We start from the raw sequence: 22,629 nt of genomic DNA, 5'->3' as shown, positions 1-22,629 counted from the left end.
TTGGCATATTGCAAATATGTATTTTTAAAATTTGATAATGATATTACAAACTTAAGTGGGTATTTAGAAAACCACACATGTAATATAATTGAAAACAAGTCAAGCCAGGGACAGGGTCTTCTTCTCATTGCTGGAATGTGAGGCTCCCCCATGGAGCGCAAGGCATATTGTATTTGGCTGTGATAAAGTATTGCTTTTGACATGTGCTTTCTTGTTAATCAGAGTATTGATGGTGCATTGGTGAGCCAAGCAGGAAAGTTTTCTCTAAAAACAGGAGGCTAGATAGTAAATATTTCAGGCTTTACAGTCCAAACGCTGTCTGTGGCAGCTACTCAACTCTGCTGCTGTTGTATGAAAGCAGCCATAGCCAAGATGTAAATGAATAAACGTGGCTTTGTTCCAATAAAACTTTATTCATGGACATTGAAATCTGAATTTCATATAATTCTCTTGTATCACAAAATATTCTTCTTTCTGTTTTCTCCTACCAGTGAAAACTATAAAAACCATCTTTAGCTTGTGAGCGATATAAAAACAGGTGGTGGGACAGATTTGGCCATGGGCTGTAGTTTGCCAACTCTTGTATTAAACATGTTGCTGTCAAAACTATGCCGTATCAGTCTTCCCAATTGCTATATTTCTTATAAATCTGGATGTAAAAATTTTAGAACCTGTGTATCTATACATTAAAAGGTGTGTGTGTGTGTGTGTGTGTGTGTGTGTGTATATATATATATGTATGTAAAGGTATTCTATATACATATAGTCTCTCATACTTGCTAGTTAGGCAGTTTGGCAACATGAAAAGAGTCCAGACTTGGAAGCAAAATAGATCTAGGATTAGACCCAAATCTGTAACTAGTTGTGTGGACTCAGAAAAATTACTTAACCTTTCTAAGTCATCTTATCCCTGAAAGGGAGCTAATATGACCTACCTCACATAATTGACAGGGGAAAATTAGATAACATATGCAGAGGATACCTGGAACATGGAAGTATACAAATAAATAGTTTTTTTTGAATTACTAAATTATTCTTTTTGAAGAAAAACTTGGTACATGGCTCCATAAGAAATTCAAACCTTCTAATATAGAATATTTTCAATATATTTTGTTCTGTTTCATAAAAATGAACATGGCACATCCCCAAATCAATTTCTTACACGTTTCTTTTTTCCTTTTCCAATGGTACTGTTGGTATTCTCATGTTACTCTTTCCTCTGACCTCAATCTTTTTCGACCCGGATGCTGGCATTTTCAAACACTGCTATGAGTCCCACTGGGTTCTGCACACACTTGGTATACTTCACTAAAACAATACCTGTACTTTTCATTAGAGTAGTTCCTTATTTGACAAAAAGAGAAAAAAGATTATTTTTGCTTTTGAAGCCTTATAAGGGCACTGGCTAGAGAGGTATACATAATGGAAAATTTGCCAGATAGCCAGAGTTCACAACAGTGGAACCTTGAACAGAATTCCAAAATCTGTTTATAAGAAACTTGTTTAAGATGACCCTCATGCTTTGAGCTGCATGGTTTTTTTTTTTTTTCTTTTTTGATACGGAGTCTTACTCTGTTGCCAGGCTGCAGTGCAGTGGCACAATCTTGGCTCACTACAACCTCTGCCTCCCGAGTTCAAGTGATTCTCTTGCCTCAGGCTCCCGAGTAGCTGGGACTACAGGCGCCCGCCAACACGCCCGGCTAATTTTTGTATTTTTAGTAGAGACGGGTTTCACCATGTTGGCCAGGATGGGCTCGATCCCTTGACCTTGTGATCCACCCACCTTGGCCTCCCAAAGTGCTGGGATTACAGGCATGAACCCCTGCGCCCGGCCTGAGCTGCGTGTTTTAATCCTCTTGTTTGTTAGAAAAAAAACAAAGGGAAATCTCTCAATGGTTGGGTGTTTAAAATAGGTAATCTCAGACTACTGTATGGCATCTAAATTCAGATAGCTTCATTTAGTCATATTTATTTCACAATAGGAAACTCTCCAGTACAGCTCATACCTACTTTATAATTGTAGTATGTATTGAAACAGTTGCATACTAAATTGTAAACTTGATGAAGCAGCTAATAAAACTTGTACTCATAAGTCCCTTAACAAGTTTCTAAGAAAGAATTAGAAAATGGTTTTAATAAACATAGAAGTTATTGCTTCAAACTTGTGACACAAATGTATGACATAAGAAACTTTTGTTTATATATTATGTATTAATTTTGTATGTATGTATGTATGGGTAGGCATGCACACATAAACATACCAACAAAGATTGTTTTTCTCTTCTTGACTCTGCAATTAGCTTTAAGTCAGTGCTGGAACCTGCCGAGTTTGAGAAGTTTACTTTTTAAAGTTTCTAATTAAACTCAGAGGGGGCAGGAAACATATTTGTAATCAGATGCTGTCCTTCTTTGCCTCTTGATATTCTAGTTGGAAGACTGAGGGGAGCAAATAAAATTGCAGATAGAAGCTTGTCTTTAATTCTTTTTTGTGGCATTGCTGACAAGTCATCTTGCTGGGAAATATGGGGCGAATTGGCTTGTTTCTGAGACTCTCTTTGCCTCTAGTCCACAGGGATGAAGGCAGATAGTTGCTGGGAAATCCATGAGTTGATACTAGCAGGCTGAAGCTCTGCTCTGGGGGTTGTGTGGCTTTAGCACAGGTTTCCTGGCTTGTTTGGAGGGGAGGAGTCATGGTTCTGCGTCAGGAAAGGATCCCATTGCTATGAGCTGTGTTTATTGAATCTGTCATTTGGCCATTGCTATCTTGTTCTATTCTTTCATCATTCATGTTTCTTGTTTTTTCCCTAACTAAAGCTTACATTTTATAAAACTGTCTGCATTGCTTAGATCTTCCAAAGCATGCGGTAGATATTTTATAAATATTTGGACTAAAAGGCTCAGAATTTCTTAGCGTAAAACTTCCGAGTCATCCATTCTTTGACGCGATGGATGAAAAAACAGATCTAGAGAAGTCTAGGTGGCTCTTCCAGGTCTCAGATCTTCTCTGCCTTTTTTTTTTTTTTTTTTTTTGTACTCTCCTTTGCTTTGGTAGGGGTATGACCCTGTATAGCTTTAAACAAAACACTATGGATTAAATTTACACATACAGATCAACTTAAAAGTAGATCCACACGAGCACGTCTCACATGTACACTATGTTCTAAAAGGTAATGCATTCTCTTCAAAGAATAAGGATAATTCCATTTTTAGTAGAAGCTTCAGACATTGTAGTTGATAAAGCAAAATAAAATTTCAATATGAAAGATAGTTTTGATGAGGAAAGATTTCTTCAGCTGTTCTATCCGTGATATATTCCAAGTGCTTATCACAGTGCCTGGCAGAGAGGTGGCACTCAGTAGAGCCTTGAGTTCATTGAATGAATGAATGCATGGATGAATAAGAGAGCAGAAGGAAGAGAGGATGGCAGGTGGGATGAAGGAAGGTCTGATGAACATTTCTGCGTTTGGTTTTCAAAATGCATTTTTCTAACCACAGCACCCATGCTCTTGGGTAGCTTGTAGTGGTAGCATCAGCAGCCACCCCTCAGCTGTCCCTGCAGTAGCCATTGTATCAGCAGCTTGCAGGTTCCTGCAGTGCCAACTGTAGCTGTTTCCTGGGAGGCAGGATGTGACTGTTATTCAGGGGACCTGTTTTGAGGGCCTCAGGAATGCTTTTTCCTTTACTTGCTCTCAATATTCGTTTTCCTTTTGTACTCTCAGTTGTCTTCCTATAGACTTTAGTAGTAGACAGATAAATTAGCAGGGTCCCATTGCAGGAATATCCGTGCATATCTTCCTTTCTCTTGTATTGTCAGTGGAAACTGTTTATTAAACTTACGAACAGGATGAAGTTTTATTTCATTTCTGGTTTTCTGTTGTGCCTTTCCTCTCCCCTGTGTTATATGTTATTGTAATAGTGTTGTGGCACAGTGTCATCTAGTCTAGCAAGAGTTTCTGGGATGTCTTCTGTCCCTGTACTCTTGAGCTTTTCCACTCTGGGCTCTGCTGATTGCTTTCTCCAGTTTCACATCCATCACATACACAAAATAATGCAGGCCTAGGATCAAAGTTTTTGTTTGAGCAATGTGTAGAAGTGAAAACATCCTATTTGGAATCAGAAAAATTGAGTTTAAAGATTGCATCTACGATAGACTCGTTGCATTTACGGACAATTACTTTGTATCTAAAGATTTCATTTTTTTTGAAACATGAAATTCTTGATTTTTTGTATGAACTAATGAGATAATGGAATGATATCTTCCTAGTGTGTGTAACATATGTGCTTACTAAATGTTAACTTATAATTACTTTTATAAATTGAAATTTTTATGGAAATCATTGTAGAGTCACATGCAGTAGTAAGAAAAAAGATATTCTTGAGTACATGTTATGCCGTTTCCCAGAATGCTAACATTTTACAACACTGTAGTACAATTGCGTTCTGTACAATTGTACAAATATGTACAATTTGTTCCATACAACTTTGTTACCTGAATAGGCTTGTGTGTCTCCCACCACAGTGAAGATGCTAAACAATTCCACCAACACAAGGAGTGGTGGTGATGTCCTTTTGTAAGCAAACCCATCTCCCTCCTGTCTCATCTTCCTCCATTCCTACCCCTGGCAACCACTAATTTGTCCTCCATTTCTAGAATCTTAACATTACAAAATGTTACATAAATGGAATCATAGAGTACATGATCTTCGGGGAGTGGTGTTTTTCACTCACCATAGTTATCGGGAAGTTCACCCAAGTTGTTAGGTACATCATTAATTTGCTCCTTTTTATTGCTGAGTAGTATTTAATACTGTGGATGGACCACAGTGTATTATTTACCAGTTGAAGGACATCTGGGCTGTTTCTGTTGTTTGGCTATTATGTATAAAGCTTCTGTAAATATGATGTGCGCAGATTTTTATATGAATGAAAGTTTGCATTTCTCTAGGATGAATCTCCAAGAGTGCAATGGTTAGGTTGTATTTTAAGACTTACCATCATGAGTCATGGTTCCCCGGTGAGATAGTTTCATTCTGTGTGTAAATGGAGGTCAAAATAACATTCATGTGGATCTTTTAAATGATAGCCTGACAACTGACACTTTTAGTCAATTAATCAGATTAAGAAAATTGATAACCCTTTTACTGGTTCTTTCTTTCTTTCCTTTTTTTTATTTATTTTTTATTTTTTTGAGACTGAGTTTTGCTCTTGTTGCCCAGGCTGGAGTGCAATGGCACAATCTCGGCTCACTGCAACCTCCGCCTCCCAGATTCAAGCGATTCTCCTGTGTCAGCCTCCTGAGTAGCTGGGATTACAGGCGTATGCCACCACGTCCACCTAATTTTTGTATTTTTAGTAGAGTTGGGGTTTCACCATATTGGCCAGGCTAGTCTCAAACTCCTGACCTCAGGTGATCTGCCCGCCTCGGCCTCCCAAAGTGCTGGGATTATAGGCCTGAGCTACCGCGCCCAGCCCTGGTTCTTTCTTTTTTGCCTTAATTTCTCTGAAGTGGCTCCACCATTAGAACCTCCAGGCATGTGGCCTTTTCCTCTTGTCTTGCTTCTCCAATTATCAAGGAGGAGCTAACGCCCTCTTGATTTTGCCACTGTGGACATTTTTATATTATTTTCCTCTTGATTCATAGCTTTATTGTCTGATTTTCAGTTAGCATAGTCTCTTCACTGCATTATTAATAGGCTATCTTTCCTGGTGTCTCTGTCCTAAAGTGGAGTCTTCTGCAGCCTGGCCGCAGCTGACCTTTGTGGCGGTAGGTCGCAGTTCTCCCCTTGAAGGCCATGGTCACGACCACCTCAGGGCCTTCATATGTGCCCAGGACTGAGCCTGGTCCTCTTCACACTGTTAGCTCCTTCTCATCCTGTAGCTATTGGCACAGATTTCACCTCCTCATGGGAGGTCCTCCATGTGTATATTCTTATAGTACACTGCACTCTTCTTTCATTACACTTACTGTATTTTTTTTCACTTGTGTAAATCTTACTACCCCACATGGTCCAGTGTGGTCAGAGAGTTACTTTCAGAACCTTCAGAAAAGGTTTAGATCGCCTAAAGCAATCTGAATCTTAACGTTGTCTCTTGAGGGAAAACAACCACAATCCAAACGTGTGTATGGCAGTGGGTTTAACATACAGTGCAACCTTAAAAGTCTTCTTTAGACTTTGTTTCATGTTCAGGATCTCTCACAAGCTCAACTCTGGCTTTGGGTGGGGAATCCTTTCTATCTGCTGAAACTGTTGGAGAGGTAACCCCAAAGCCTCTTCTATCTTGGTGTCCCCATCTCCCACCCCAGCAGCTTACCCACCAACAAGTTGCCGTCTGTGCCAACTCACTATCCTGTGAGCTTCCTTGCTTTTCCTACAGTGTATGTGTCATCCCCCGCAACCCCAGGAAGTGTCCTTTCACTATGGGTTTTCTAAGTTGGGGTTCTGTCTAACGCATTCACTACCTATTGACCTCCCTGAAGACTGGGGTGGGGTCTTGCCTATCTTTGTAGTCTAGAACCTGGAACATTGACTAGCAGATGTTACGTACGTGAATGAAAGAATTGGTGAAAGAATAAACAAAATTATGTGTCTTATATATAGGAGATACTTGGTAAAAGTAAGACAAAATGAATAAATAATGTAAATCTTTCTTAATTTTCCAGGTGATTTTTGAAGTGATAACTTCTGGACATCAAGGCTATCTCGCTATCGATGAGGTGAAGGTGTTAGGACATCCATGTAGTAAGTTGTCTTTATTTGTAAATATTCGGGTACATCATTGGGGGCATGTTTACATTATGAATGAAGAGAGGGGATGAAAACCTGTGAAGAGGTCATCTTGCCAAGACAGTTCCCTGACAGGCCTGTATTGTTGGTTTGCCAGCCCAGAAATCCAAAAGCATGTACTTAGTGTAAATGCCATGGTTTGTATAAGTCTTTTAAAATTTGGTTCAGGAATGGGGAATCAAGGAATTCTTTGGCATGCTCAGACATCTTTGCAAAGAACCTGTTTATTTGTTGCCGTGGTCTTTAGAATTCGCTTTTCAGTAGTAGCACAAAGTTAAATATTGAGAATCTGTGCATTTTGTTTATAAGTCCAGTATGTTTTTGGCACAGTTCCTTAGTATTTATCACATGGTTTCAGATGATATAGCTCCAAACAGGCCTGGGATCTGTCAAATAAAAGACACCTACCTAAACAACCTGGGGACCCCAGAAATGGCCTGCTCTTCATCTTTTAAAAATTAATACTTTAAAAAAGTACAATAGGTGATAAACATACAATTTTTAAAATATCTACTATGAACAACTAACAGTTTGTCATATTTGTATGTGAACCTTTTTCCTTAAATAAAATAGTACAGATTGCTAGATCTGTTTCTCCCCAAACCCTGTCCCCCAGGGGCCACCACAGTGGTGAGCTGGTTGTTGCACCTGTTATGGTTTCTAGTCTGCACACAGCAACAGACTGTAGCTGCTTGAAGCAGAAAAGGCATCCTATTGATAGAGAATTGGAGGGCAGTGGTATTCCTGAGAACGCTAGTGATCTAGACTCAGATGATGAGCAGGCCCCCAAAGTGAGGCTACGCAAGCAGCCACAGCAACCACTATGGCAGGGGAGCCAGCTGCGAGGACAAGGGGAGCTGGCGCTGTGTCTCTGTGCACCTTACCCTTGGAAGATGACCCTTGCCTAGACATTCTGCGCTGATTTGGGCCTTGGCATCTTTGGCCTTAGGTGCAAAGCCCTGAGGGGGATAGTCAGGGTGAGCGAGCTAGATCACGCACTCATTCATGCCTGGCAATTGGTGTGACTAGGAAAGTGAGTTGTTGGCTTTCCCCACTCTGTCAAGGGAGCTGGGCCTCAACTTTTACTGAGAAACATATAGTGCTGAGCAACTGAACACTGCAAATGTGTGTGTGCGCATGTGTGTGCTGTTTCCCATAATCCCCAAGGGTTTATAAAAGCAAAAAAGTAAGGATTGCCTTTTATAAATGCTAATGAATGGTTTCCAGCCATACAAATTTCTCTGTGTTCTTTTTTTTTTTAACTTAAGTGTTAGATATTTTAGGTCAATCCATGGTATTCTATCATACGGATTTACTACATTCTATTTTTCTAGTATTTTATGAACATTTAGTGTTTCCCCGCAGTTTTTCTCTATTAAATATTGCTGCAGTGAGCATTATGGATGTGCCTACTGGTGCAGTGTTGAGAGCCTCAGTGGAGTGTGTTCTTAGAGGCTGAATTTCTGGGATGTAGTGCAGAGACGTTCTTAGTTTTATTGGATGCTGCCAAAATGCTATGAAGTGTCTGAACCAGTTTATATTCCCACCAGCAATGCATGGTAGCTTTATTTTCCCTGTATCTTTGTTCAAAATTGATATTACCAGACTTCAAATTTTTGGCCATCTGAGGGATGATAACCTGCTTTATTTTTAAGATCTCTGGCATTAAAGAGAAACTGGCTAGTTCATACATTTCATGGGTCTTTCCTGATGACCCTATGCAAAATTATGAAAGAATGGTTATATCTACAATAATAAAAATGGAAATATTTGCAGGAGTGGCTCAGCTTTTTATTGCATGGATTTGAATAGACCACCAGGACCCTCTTTGTTAAGTTTTATAGAGAAGACCTGTGTGGTTGTTACCTGATGAATGTATCATGACACAGGTGCTTTAATTCCATCTAAAGGGGTTTTGCTCTCTCTGATATCTTTATTTGGTGCTTTGAAGCTTGCCAAACATTGAAGTTAACATAAAGCAATCATTCGTTCATTACAAAGGCAGATGTTACTTTTGTGTCATGTTGCATTTGTCTTTTCTTCTGTTGTCAGCAAAACTGGGGAGTTCAAGAAGATTCCCTATCCCCTCCCATTTCATGAAAAGACAGGAAAACCATCAAGGCTGTACCTAATTGAAACAGCAGGGTAAATTTAGGAAGCAGAATGCAATTACCTGAGCTGGAACTCAGCCAGATCCTCAGAGTAATAGCCTCCAGCTAGAAAAGTGCCATGAGATCTTCTAATATGCACAAAGTTCATGGACTCTGATTCACTTCTTACTAGGAGGTTAAAAACATAAGAGCTGTAATTGCATGCCTACTAAGTGCTGAGCACTCTAATGACATAGTCTGCCTCCCTGTTTCTTAGAGCAGAGCTCACGGCAAGGCAGATGTACTGGGTGCAGGTGTGGTGGCTGCAGTCAAGGTTGCACATGGCTTTCTATTACATATCCTGGGCTCCATCTTCCACATCTGGCCACTAGCCAGCATAATAGCTCCTGAAGCGTAGCGCCTTCTATTTTACTGGATTTTAGTCATTGTGTGCAGCAAAGACCTAAAGACTTCATGCTTATCAGTGCCTTCCTAAAACATGTCTCAAGCAATTTTGTTCTTCCCATAGGAGATAGCTTTCTGTAGCCATAGAAATGGTGTTTATCTTCTCTCCTTTGGAGAATACCTGTGCTAATACCTAATTGGCTTTGGGAACTGCTGTGAGGGCACAGAATTGCAAAACAGGCTCTGTACCAAGGTGTTGTATGGTACAACAGCGTTGTGAACTGGAAGCCTTAAATGGTTTTGATGATAGCTCTTCCTTAGCTTATTTTTTCCTGAATCTCTAAGTTAATGGGGGAAGCATGCAAATAAAGATTTTAAAGAAGGCAATAGTTTGTTCTTAAAATGAAAGCTTTACAGGTAATATTTTATGAGCTTTCTTATCAGGATTTCATAATAATGAATTATTTTGAAATTTTGATGTTCATTAAATTTAAATCCTAAAGGAGCATTAATATTTTATATCTAAAACTATGCTTTCCAAATGGCTGCAAAATTGCTGAATCTCATTTGCTCCACTGTAAAGGCTCTTGTTTGGATTCATATAGGTTTATGAGTAAGCATTACAACATTTTTTAATATTAGATATTCTGATACAAGTATATAGTTGCTCATAAAATTGACTTTAGTGACAATAAGATGCAAGATCAGCCTGAAATATGGAGATGACTGTGCAGAATCAGCAGCTCTCTAGCATATGACCACTTCTAATAAACAGATAATTTTTGCATTTGGTATGCACACTAAAAATGTATTTGGAATTTGGTTCAATAATCCTGGTAAGAAAAGAAGCATTTTATTACAATAGCTTCCTAATGTTGTTTCCTGTTCTTAAATACATTATGAGCTGTGCATATATGGGTATTTCTCTTATTACCTTCTGGTGCTGATAATGTATTTTTATGTCTTAAAAGCCATATGTAATTTTAATAGATTTATTGACATATCACTCACATAATTTATCCATGTTTAAAGTGTGCAATTCAGTAGTTTTTAGTTTATTCACAGAGTATGTACCCACGACCATAGTCAAATTTAAAATATCTTCAGCATCCCCCAAAAGACCCACTACCCATTAGTAGTCATTCTTTATTTTCTCTTGTTACTGGTGGAGGGTGTCCAGGTTCTTGGTGTTTTGAACAAAGAATTGGACAAAACGCACAAACAAAGCAAGGAAAGAATGAAGCAACAAAAGCAGAGATTTATTGAAAATGAGAAATACACTCCACAGGGTGGGAGCTGCCCGAGCAAGTGGCTCAAGATCCCCATGACTGAATTTTCTGGGGTTTAAAATACCCTCTAGAGGTTTCCCATTGGTTACTTGGTGTACACCCTGTGTAAGTGAAGTAGTGGCCGATGGTCAGTCTGATTGGTTGTGGGAGGGGACCAGTCAGAGGCTGAAGTGAAGATACAAAGTTACACCCTCTGCAAACATCTGATTGGTTGCAGAAAGTGACCAATCAGAGACTGAAGTGAAGTTACAAAGTTATACTCCTATAAAATGAAAACTTAGCCCAAGACCAGCCTGACTGGTTGCAGGAGGGGACCAATCAGAGGTACTTTCAATTTTTCATCTGCCACCCAGAAAAAGTTGGGGGAGGCAGTGTGCAAAGGAAGTAGTCTCTGGTCCTTTTGTCACTTGGGTGTGGAAAGTTGGGATTTTCCTTTTGATTTAGTTCTAGGAAGTCAGCATGATTCAGCCTTAGGTTCCTTGCCTCTAGACCCTATTCTCCCGACTTACTCTGGCCACCACTCCTAGCCCTAGGCAACCATTAATTTACTTGTTGTTCCTGTAGATTTGCTTGTTCTCCATATTCATTTAAATGCAGTCGCGCTATATGTGGCCCTTTGTGTCTGGCTTCCTTCACTTAGCGTGTTTCAAAGTTCATCCATGTTGTACTGTATATCAATATTTCACTCCTTCTTAAAACCAAATAGTATTTTATTGCATGGATATACCACATTTTATGTAAGCATGCATCAGTTGATGGACATTCAGGTTGTTTCACCTTTGGGCTATTGGGAATAATGCTGCTGTGAACATTTGTTATCAGGTCTCTTGGGTATCATGCTCTCAGACATATACTTAGGAGTAGAATTGCTGGGTAGCATTTGAAGAACTGTGAAATTGTTTTTTAAATTGGCTGCACCATTTTCCATTTCAAACAGCAGTGTATGATTTCAGTTTTGTCATATTCTTGCGAATATTTATGTCTTTAAAAAAATCGTAGCCATCCTTGTGGGTTTCAGGTGGCACCTGTTTGTAGTTTGGATTACCTAATGACTAATGATGTTGAGCATCTTTCCACGTGCCATTTATATGTATGTTTGGGAGAAATGTCTATTCAGATCCTTTCCCCATTTTTAATTGAGTTATTTATCTTTTTATTATTCAGTTATAAGAGGTTTTATATATCTACATACAAATTCCTTATCAGACATATGATTCAAAAACATTTGCCCCCAATCTGTGAGTTGTTTTTTCATTTTCTTGATGGCATCCTTAACAGCACAAAGATTTAAATTTTGATAAAGTCCAATTTTCTGTTTTTTCTTTCATCACTTAGATACAACTATTTGGAGTTGTAGCTAATAATTCTTCTAAGATCACAAAGCTTTTCTGTGTTTTTTCCAGAGTTTTATGGTTTCAATTTTTTTTTTTTTTTTTGAGATGGAGTCTCTCTTTCTCACCCAGGCTGGAGTGCAGTGGTGTGATCTCGGCTCACTGCAACCTCCGCTTCCCACGTTTAAGTGATTCTTCTGCCTCAGCCTCCTGAGTAGCTGCGATTACAGGTGTCTGCCACCAAGCCCAGCTAATTTTGTATTTTTAGTAGAGACGGGGTTTCACCAATTTGGCCAGGCTGGTCTCCAACTCTTGACCTCACGTGTTCTGCCTGCCTCAGCCTCCCAAAGTGCTGGGATTACAGGCATGAGCCACTATGCCCGTCCTATAGTTTCAATTCTTACTTACAGGTCTATGAGCTATTTGAGTTAATATTTGTGTATGCTGTAAGAAAGTGGTGAAAATTCATTCTTTTGCATATGGATATGCAGTTATTCCAGCACCATTTGTTGACACACTGTTCTTTCCCCATTAAATTGCCTTGGTACCCTTGTTGAAAATTAATTAATAAATATAAAGACATTTCTGGACCCTCAGTTCTATTCAGTTGATCTACATGACTATTCTGCTACAAGTATGATACTACTTTGATTACTGTAACTTTTTAGTAAATTTTGAGATTTGGATCAGTGAGTCTTCCAAGTTTGTTCTTTTCTCATTATTGTTTTGGCTATTCTGAATCCTTTGTACTTTCTTTTCTTTTTGAGATGGAGTCTGGGTCTGTTGCCCAGGCTGGAGTGCAGTGGCGCTATCTCGGCTCACTGCAAGCTCCGCCTACCGGGTTCATGCCATTCTCCTGCCTCAGCCTCTCGAGTAGTTGGGACTACAGGCGCCCGCCACCACGCCCAGCTAATTTTTTTTTCTTTTTTTTGTATTTTTAGTAGAGATGGCGTTTCACGGTGTTAGCCAGGATGGTCTCGATCTCCTGACCTCGTGATCCGCCCGCCTCAGCCTCCCAAAGTGCTGGGATTACAGGCATGAGCCACTGCACCCAGCCAATCCCTTGTACTTTCAAATGAATTTGAGAATCAGCTTATCAGTTTCAGCCAAAAAAATTCAGCTGGGATATTGATAGGGATTGTGTTGAATCTGTAGACTGGTTTGGGTGAGGGGTTATTGCTGTCTTAACATTATCAGGCTTTGTGATCTGTGAATGTGGGATGTCTTTCCTTTTATTGAAGTCTTAAAATTTCCTTTAATAGTGTTTGTGGTTTTCAGAGTACAAGTTCTATTCTTCATTTGTTAAATTTATTCCTAAGTATTTTATTTTGAAGTTGTTTTAAGTAGAATTGTTTTCTTAATTTTATTTTTGGATTGTTCATTTCTCGCTTGTAGAAATGCAGTTGATTTTGTGTATTGATCTTGTATCCCGAGATCTTGATGAACTTGCTTATTAGCTCTAATTAGTTTTTTGGTGGATCCATAGGATTTTCTGTATGGAAAATTGTGTCATCTTCAAGAAGGTTTTCCAGATTCCTATTTTTCCAACCCAGGTGAATTTTATTATTTTTCTTGCTAGTTTGCCATGGCTAAAACCTCCAGTACAATGTTGAATAGAAGCAAAAAGAACAGAACTGCTTGTCTTGTTCCTCATCTTAGGAGGAAAGCTTTCAGTCTTTCAGCATGATGTTGGTTGTGGTGTTTTGTAAATGCTTGTTTTTAGGAAGAAAGTTCCTTTTTCTTCCTAGTTTGTTGGATGTTTTTATCAAGAAATGCTGTTGGGTTTTAGCAAATCCTTTTTCTCTATCAGATTATTATGTGGTTTCCATCCTATATTCTGGCATATTATATTGATTGATTTTGGGATGTTAAAACAACCTAGCAGTCCTGGAACACATCTCACTTAGGCATGGTGTATAATCTTTTTTAATATGTTGGCATGTAGTAATGAAACATTATACGAAGTTACTGGGATATATGATGCCTTCAATTCTGAAATCTTAAAATTATACAGAATCATGCCCCATTATTTTGATGCCAATTTAAAAACAAAATAATACAATAAAAAAGAGATAAAGCCCTTCTAAACCCATGTGCTGTATATTGGATAAATTGAATACAAAATCCAAGACTGTCCTGTATTATTACTTGGGCAATAGAAAATAAGTCAGCAATTTCTTTAAATATTAAAGTTTATAATATGGCCTCCTAAATTCAAAATTATTCTTATTTTTTAAAATAGTATTTTCCTTATTAATTTGTGTAGTCACACATTGCTTACCACTCCCAAGTTTAGATTTTTTAATGAAGATTTATTAAATAGTGTGATTGAAATAAGAATAACAGTGACAAAGCACAGATTAGAATTGTTTTCGGAATTATGTTCTGCTGAATAAAGACAGATTCATGTGCTTTGGTTGAGAGATGTGTGGGACTCAGAATTGACCTTTCATTTTAAACATGTGGGAACACAATTTGGACTTTTCTCTAAAGGAATATCATTCTTCTTAAGATATAGTCGACTTCTAAAAGTTATTTATATGTAGTGGCTACCTTAGTTTTCTCTGATAAGAATGTTGAATCTGTTTTTCCATTTGAAAAATTATTCCATTAAAGCCTATTCTTACCTTTCAAGGAAAACAAAACTGACTTTGACCTGAAACATGTTAAGAGAAATTTTCTGCTTCTATCACAGGAATTACTTGGCTTTTTTTGGACCTATAATCTCATTTGTATAAAAAGAAAATAATAATGTTTTTCTCACTGAGTAAATATAGGGATTACATTAGTTAATGTACATATAGAATTTATCACAATGCTTACCACATTCTAAGAATTTAATTAATGTTAGCTATTATTATTATTATTAGGCACTACATTGTGATAGACTTGTTAGAATTAGTTAACTGCTAATGGTAAACCTCTAAATAGCTAAAACAATTGATGTGCTAGATGGGGAAGTTTAATTGTATGTCCATCGTTAAATTCCAAAAATGTTTGCAAAATATATTGGTTCTCAGTGTTAGAGTAAGCAGTACCAGGCTGTTCTTTTTGGCAGCAATTTGCTTCCTTGTTTGTGATGATATGTTACACAAATAGAGAGAAATATTAACTATTTTTATTCTGGTGGTTGGGCATGCATCCCGTACATTTCAACCTATGCCATTACATTAAAATGTAAGTTAAAGCAAAAGGGGGTTAGGACATAGTCCTCTTGTTCCACGTCAGTTTGCACTTTGATCTCACAAATTACTCTTCTCTGATTTTGTTGCTAGTATTTGTATGCAGACTCTGAAGAATCAATAATAATGAAACATCTACAAAACGATTTGTATCTTGGTCAATGATAATTCTTGGCTTTGGGATCAAAGGCTTATTTGAGATCAATTAATACACGAAAACCTCTATTCTTTCTTAGTAAGAAGAAACAGAATATGGAAGCGATGAGAGGATAGGAGGGTTGTACTAAGAACCTGTTTGTTATTCATGGAAGATATTTAGTTTTTAAATCTCCTGCAGGTTTTAGAAGAAAGCTGGCATAGCATTTTGAAAGGGTATCCAGGAGACAAGTGGGCCTATAAATTTGGAGAGAGAGAGAGAATGTTTCTTTTTGAATATGAGATAGATTGAAATTTCTGTTCTAAAGGTGGTATACACCTGATGTTACAATTAAAGTAGTATGGCAAGATTCAGAGCATACAGCTCAGCATGGGATCTACACTTTTCTGGCTGTAGAGCTTTTTTTCTTGGGCTCTTTTCCAGGTTCCAGTGATAGATCAGTTATTTTAAATAGTGAGGAACATTTTTGTGGGCTAAGTATGAGGCACAGAGAACACCTTGGCTTCATCAACTTGTTTATTCTTTATATCAACACTGCGAAATAGGTACTTTTAAAAAATCTCTATTTTACAAATAAAAAAATTTTGTGAAGATTTAGGTTTAAGAATTTTTGCATATATTCAGAGATAATAAAGGACTGAAGGAAGTATTGATGCTTGAACACAAATGTGCTGAAATCCAAATCTTAAAATAGTATCAGCCTTAAGCTGCTTGCCACCTGAAAATGGTTGTAGGATTTATAGCACTAAACAAGGGGAATCTAGGCATCTTAAAAGCTTGGAAGATTATATAAGCCTTTAATATTTACTGAAAAAATTTACACCATTAGCAGAAAGTTTGACTTTCATGTTCTTGGAGAAATCTGATCTCACAGTCATTTTGTTAAGTGAAATAACTTAGAAACAGAAAAACAAAAACTACACGTTTTCACTTACAAGTGGGAGCTAAACAATGTGTATATATGGACATAAAAGAATAATAGACATTGGAGACCCTGAAAGGTGGGACGGGGAAAGAGGTGAGTGATGAGCAATTACCTATGGTGAATAATGTACACAATTCAGGTGATGGGTACACTAAAAATCCAGACTTCATTGCTATGCAGTATATCCAAGGAACAAAACTGCACTTGGACCCCTTAAATCCATTAAGATACAAAACTTTAAAAGAAAGTGATATTCCAAAACTGGGCATACCATAGATGAACACACCTTTAGCAGAACCAGTGACAATTCTCATATTCACATTATTTTTTAACTCTTATAACGTTTGCTGATAGAGTGTATGCATTTTATAACTTTCTCAAGAAAGATTATAGAAGTAGTACTTATTGTATTTTTTAAAATAAACAGCAGAAATATACTTCTTACAGTTCTGGAGCCTGGAAGTCTGAGATCAGGGTGCCAACACGGTCAGGTTATGGTGAGGACCCTCTTCTGGGTTGCAGACTTCCATCTTTTTTGTTGTGTCCTCACATGGCAGACAGAGGGGGAAAGAGCTGAGTCCTTTTCTTTTTTTTAAAAAAATGTTATTTTATTTTAAATAATAAAAACAAAAAATAAATCGACACATAATTGTACATACCTATGAGGTATAGAATGATATTTTGAAACATGTATACAATGTATAATGATCAAGTCAGGATTAATTAGCTTATCACCTCAAACATTTATCATTTTTTTTGTGCTGGGAACATTCCATATCCTCTCTTCTACTAATAGGTATTTGCAAATATACCAGAAATTATTGTTAATTATAGTCACCCTACAGTACTGTAAAACACTGTAACTTTATTAATACTTATATCTAACTGTAATTTTGTTTTCATTAGCCAACATCTTGTCCCTCTACGCCCTACCTTTCCTATCCCTTAGTAACCACTCTTGACTTCTGAGATCAACTTTATGATCTCTCTTACATGAGTGAGAATGTGGTATTTGTCCTTCTGTTCCTGGCTTTTATCACTTAACATCATGTATGTACTCTAGGCACATCCATGCTGCAGCAAATGACAAGGTACTTTTGAAAAGGTGGTGAAAAAGCTCTTTCATACCCTGATGGTAAAAATGTGAATTGTTATAAGCTTTTATGGAAAGCAGTTTGACAATTTATGTCAAATGTCTTTTAAAATGTGTGTTTTAAAAATTATCTTTGGCCAGGTGCGGTGGCTCACGCCTGTAATCCCAGCACTTTGGGAGGCCAAGGCAGGCAGATCACGAGGTCCGGAGATCGTGACCATCCTGGCTAACACAGTGAAACCCCATCTCTACTAAAAATACAAAAAACAATTAGCCAGGCATGGTGGCAGGCGCCTGTAGTCCCAGCTACTCAGGAGGCTGAGGCAGGAGAATGACGCGAACCCGGGAGGCGGAGGTTGCAGTGAGCCCAGCTCGCGCCACTGCACTCCAGCCTGGGCGACAGAGTGAGACTCTGTCTAAAAAAAAATATACTTTTTTATTGATACATAATATAAGTGCATATTTGGGGGTACATGTGATAATTTAATACATGTATACAATTTGTAAAAATGGAAGCAGTGTAACTGGGATATCCATCACCTTAACTATTGTCTTTATGCTAGAAAAATTTGAATTGTTACTATCTTCTAGATATTTTGAAATATACAGTAGATTTTGCAAACTGTGGTCACCCTGTTGATCTTCAGGCACTAAGTTTTATTTCTAATAAGTGTATATTCGTACCCATTAATCAACTGCTCTTAATTCTGCACCCCCACTCCCCCTATCCATCCCAGCCTTTGGTAACCATTAATCTACTCTCTATCTTCATGAGATCCACTATTTTAGCTCCAACATAAGAGTGAGAATATGTTCTATTTGTTTTTCTGTGCTTGGCTTATTTCACTTAACATAAGGCCTTCCAGTACCATCCTTGTTGCTGCAAATGACAGGATTTCATGCTTTTTTGTGGCTGAATAATATTCCATAATGTAATATGAGATATTGTGTTCTTGTGTGTTTGTGTGTGTGTGTGTATGTGTATTACATTTTCTTTATTTACTTATTTATTGATGGACACTTAGGATGACTCCATATTTTGGCAATTATGAATAGTGCTGCAATAAACATAGGAGTGCAGATATCTTTTTGATATATTGATTTCCTTTCTTTTGGATATATACCAAGTAGTGGAATTGCTGGATCTTATGGTAGTTCTATGTTTAGTTTTTTTGAGAAACCTCAATGCAGTTTTTCATAGGGGCTGTACTAATTTATATTCCCACCAACACTGTACAAGGGTTCCCCTTTCTCCACATGCTCACCAGTATCCGTTACTCCCTGTCATTTTGATAAAAGCCATCGTAAGTGGAGTAATGTGATAGCTCATTTTTGTTTTGACTTGCATTTCTCTGATGATTAGTGAGGTTGAACATTTTTTTTCCTGTACCTGTTGGCAATTTTCATGTCTTATGAGAAAATTAATTAGAGGCTCTTACTTAACAACAGAATGGGTCAAGCAGAGGAAAGAATCAGTGAATCTGAAGACAGCTACTTGAATGTCCAGTTTTAAATTGGACTATTTGTATTTTTGCTTGAGTTATTTGAGCTTCTTGTATATTCTGATGATTAGTCCTCTGTCAAATGGATAGTTCGCAAGTATTTTCTCCCATTCCATGGGCTCCCTTCACTTTGTTGATTGTTTCCTTTGCTGTGTAGAAGCTTTTTAGCTTAATGTAGTCCCATTTGTCTGTTTTTGTTTTGGTTGCTCTTGAGGTCTTACACAAAAATTCTTTGCCCAGACCAATGTTCTGGAATGTTTCACCAGTGTTTTCTTTTAGTAGTTTCATAGCTTCAGGTCCTAGATTTAAATCTTTGGGTCTATTTTGATTTGACTTCTGTAGATGTTGAAACAGAGGAGGCTAGTTTCCTTTTTCTGCATATGGTTCTCCTGTTTTCCCAGCAGCAGTTATTGAAGACACTGTCCTTTCTTCGTTGTATACTCTTAGCACCTTTGTCAAAGACAAGTTGGCTACAGATGCGTAGATTTATTACTGGGTTCTCTGTTCTGTTGCATTGATCTATGTGTCTGTTTTTATGCTGGTACCATGCTGTTTTGGTTACTAAAGCTTTATACTACATTTTGAAATCAGGTAGTATATGATGCCTCCAGCTTTTTTCTTTTTGCTCAGGCTTGCTTTGGCTATTTGGAATATTTTCTGGTTCCATATAAATTTTAGCATTATATTTTCTATTTCTGTTAAGAATGGCATTGATATTTTGATAGGGATTCCATTGAATTTGTAATTTTTGAGTAATATAGTCATTTTCAAATTATTGAAACAAATTATAACAGAAATACAACATACCTAAACCTATGGGATTTTCCTCTTAATTTCTTCGATTGGTTGTTCACTAGCATGTTTTTAAATTTCCACGTGTTTGCGTGTTTACTGAGGTTCCTTTTGTTACTGATTTCTAGTTTTATTCCATTGAGGTCAGAAAAGATACTTCATATTATTTCTACTTTTTAAAATTTGTTGAGACCTGTTTTCTGGCCTAAGATATGTTCTGTTCTGGATAATTTTGTATGTACTAATGAAAAGAAAGTGTATTCCATAGCATTTGGGCGAAATGTTCTATAGACGTCAGTTATGACTATTTGGTGTAGCATGTAGTTTAACTTTAATATTTCTTTGTTGACTTTCTGTCTGAATGATTGGTCTGTTGATGTTCCCTGCTATGACTGTATTACAGTTTATCTCTCTCTTTAGATCTATGTTTGCTTTATATACTTGGGAGCTCTGGTGTTGGGTGTATAATATTTATAATTGTTTTATCCTCCTAACCAATCCCTTTATCATTATATAATTACCATTTTTGTTTTTACAGTCTTTGATTTGCACTCTATTTTATCTGAAATAAACATAGATACTCCTCCTCTTTTTTGTTTTCCAGTTAGATGGAGTATCTTTTTCTACCCACTTCACTTTGTCTTACCTATGTGAGTGCCTTTATAGTTGAGGTGGATTTCTTGTAGGAAGAATTTAATTGTGTCTTGGTTTTTTATATGTTCAGCCTCTCTATGCCTTTTAATTGGATAATTTGCTCCATTTACATTCAATGTCATTATTAAGTAAAGACTTACTACTGCCATTTTGTTGCTTAATTTTTGGTTGTTTTGTAGCTCTTCTCTTTCTTCTTTTCTTACTACTTTGTAGTTAAATGATTTTCTCTGGTCACGTTAATTTGTTTTTTTATATGTAATGAATCTATTATAGGTTTTTGCATTGTTGTTACAATTAGGCTTATAAAACATATCTTATAGATATAAGTTATCTTAAAGAGATGACAACTTATCTTTGATGACAAATAAAAGGACAGAAAAATGAAAAAAAATGCTTTTATGCTTTAACTCCATCCCCCTCACATTTTGAATTTATGTTGTTTCAATTTGCATATTTTTATATTGCCTATCTCTTAACAGGTTGCCATACCTATTACTGTTTTTGATAGATTTGTCTTTTGGGCTTCATAATAGTTACGAATAGATTGCACACCACAGCTACAGTGTTAGAATATTCTGGATTTGTCTGTATATTAATATTATCAGTGGGTTTTATATACTTTTACATGTTTTCTTGTTGCACATTAGTGTTTTTTTCCTTTCAGATTGAAGAATTCCCTTTAGCCTTTCTTGTAAGATAGATCTAATAGTGATGAATTTTCTCAACTTTTGTTTGTCTGGGAAAGACTTTATCTGACCTTTATTTTTCTGTGGATAGCTTTAGTGGCTGCAGTATTCTTGGATGGCAATTTAAAAAAAAATTTCCACACTTTGAAAATGTCTTCTTATACACTTCTGTTTTCATTGAGTTCTGTTGCCATATGAACCCTGATTCCTTTATATGTTATTTGCTTCTTTTCTCTTGCTACTTTTAGGATACTCTCTTTGTCTTTGACCTTTGAGAGTCTAATCATTATATCTTTTGGGGTAGCCTTATTTGAGTTGAATCTGTTTGGTGTTCTCTGAACTTTCTGTCCCTGGATATTTATCTCTTTCATGTTTTGGAAAGTTTTCTGTAACAGGTAAGCTTTTTGCCCCTTGCTGTTGCTCAACTACCTCTTGAGCACCAATAATTCTTAAATTTGATATTTTGAGGTTTTTTCAGTATTTTGTAGATAATCTTTGTTCCTTTTCATTTTTTTCTTTTTGCCTCTCTGGCTGTAAATTTTCAAATAGCTGTCTTCAAATTCACTGATTGTTTCCTCTGCTTGACCCATTCTGTTGTTAAGAGCCTCTAATGAATTTTTTTTTTTTTTTTTTTGAGACAGAGTCTTGCTCTGTCGCCCAGGCTGGAGTGCAGTGGCGCGATCTTGGCTCACTGCAAGCTTTGCCTCCCGGGTACATGCCATTCTCCTGCCTCAGCCTCCTGAGTAGCTGAGACTACAGGCGCCTGCCACCACGCCCATCTAATTTTTTGTATTTTTAATAGAGACAGGGTTTCACTGTGTTAGCCAGGATGGTCTCTAACTCCTGGCCTCACGATCTGCCCTCCTCGGCCTCTCAAAGTGCTGGGATTACAGGCGTGCGTCACCGCACCCAGCCTCTAATGAATTTTTTAATTCAGCAAATGTATTTCTTAGTTTCAAGATTTCTGTTTTTTTTGTTTGTTTGTTACTCTGATAAGTTTCTGAATTGCTTTTCTGTGGCTTCTTAGAGATCAGTGAATTTCCTTAAAATGGCTATTTTGAGTTTTTGGTTATAAAGTTTACATATCACCATCTTGTTCAAGTCAGTCACTGGTTCCTTGCTTTGTCCATTTGTAGAAGCTGTGGTTCCTCATTTGTTTTTGTTTCTTGTGGATGTATATCTATGTCTTTGCATTGAAGGGTTGGTTATTTATTCCAGTCTTCCCAGTCTGGCTTGTTTTGTTTTTTATTGGACATTTTTGCTTAGAGCTTCTTTGTAATTTACCTGTTGATTTCCCTTTTTTTCCTCTGCTAGGTTACTGCCTAATTTTTGGCACTAGATGACACCTTAAGCCAAAGTTTGCCTCAGTTATGGTAAACAATGAGAGTGCTACTTTCCCTGAATTTGGGAGCTCCCAAAAGGGATATACCAGTAGTGTGGGAAGGCTGGCTAAGGGTTTGTGCAGAAAGGATGAACAATTCTCCTACAGTGAGGTGCTGCTTAACAGCCACTCTGATTTGGCATCCCTTTGGCCAAGTTACAGAGAAAGTTTCTAATGCTGGGGTGGCAGTCCTGCTGCCCCGTACCTTTTTCTCTGTCCTTAGGGATATTTCTCCCTTCAGGCACTTTCGATGCTTCCATTGGGTTGGGGAAGGGACAGATTTCCTGCCAGGCAATCCACAATAGTGGGGAAATTGTTTACCCACTTTGACCTCATTTTTTCCAATGTAGAAATTAT

General features: G+C 37.4%; 1 protein-coding gene across 10 annotated transcripts in view; it reads left to right on the top strand.

Moving 5' to 3' along the window:
- Positions 1 to 22,629, top strand: part of PTPRM (protein tyrosine phosphatase receptor type M) — an 826,718-nt gene that overhangs the window by 332,352 nt on the left and 471,737 nt on the right. For all 10 annotated transcript variants that reach the window (XM_031003686.3, XM_031003684.3, XM_063699394.1 and 7 more), the window contains one exon: positions 6,662 to 6,740. In XM_031003686.3, coding sequence (XP_030859546.1) covers positions 6,662 to 6,740 — 79 coding nt within the window. The remainder of the gene's footprint in view (positions 1 to 6,661; positions 6,741 to 22,629) is intronic.

This window comes from Gorilla gorilla, chromosome 17, assembly GCF_029281585.2.
Source record: "Gorilla gorilla gorilla isolate KB3781 chromosome 17, NHGRI_mGorGor1-v2.1_pri, whole genome shotgun sequence".
NCBI classification, from domain to species: Eukaryota; Metazoa; Chordata; class Mammalia; order Primates; family Hominidae; genus Gorilla; species Gorilla gorilla.
This window is presented reverse-complemented; position numbering and strand designations above follow the sequence as displayed.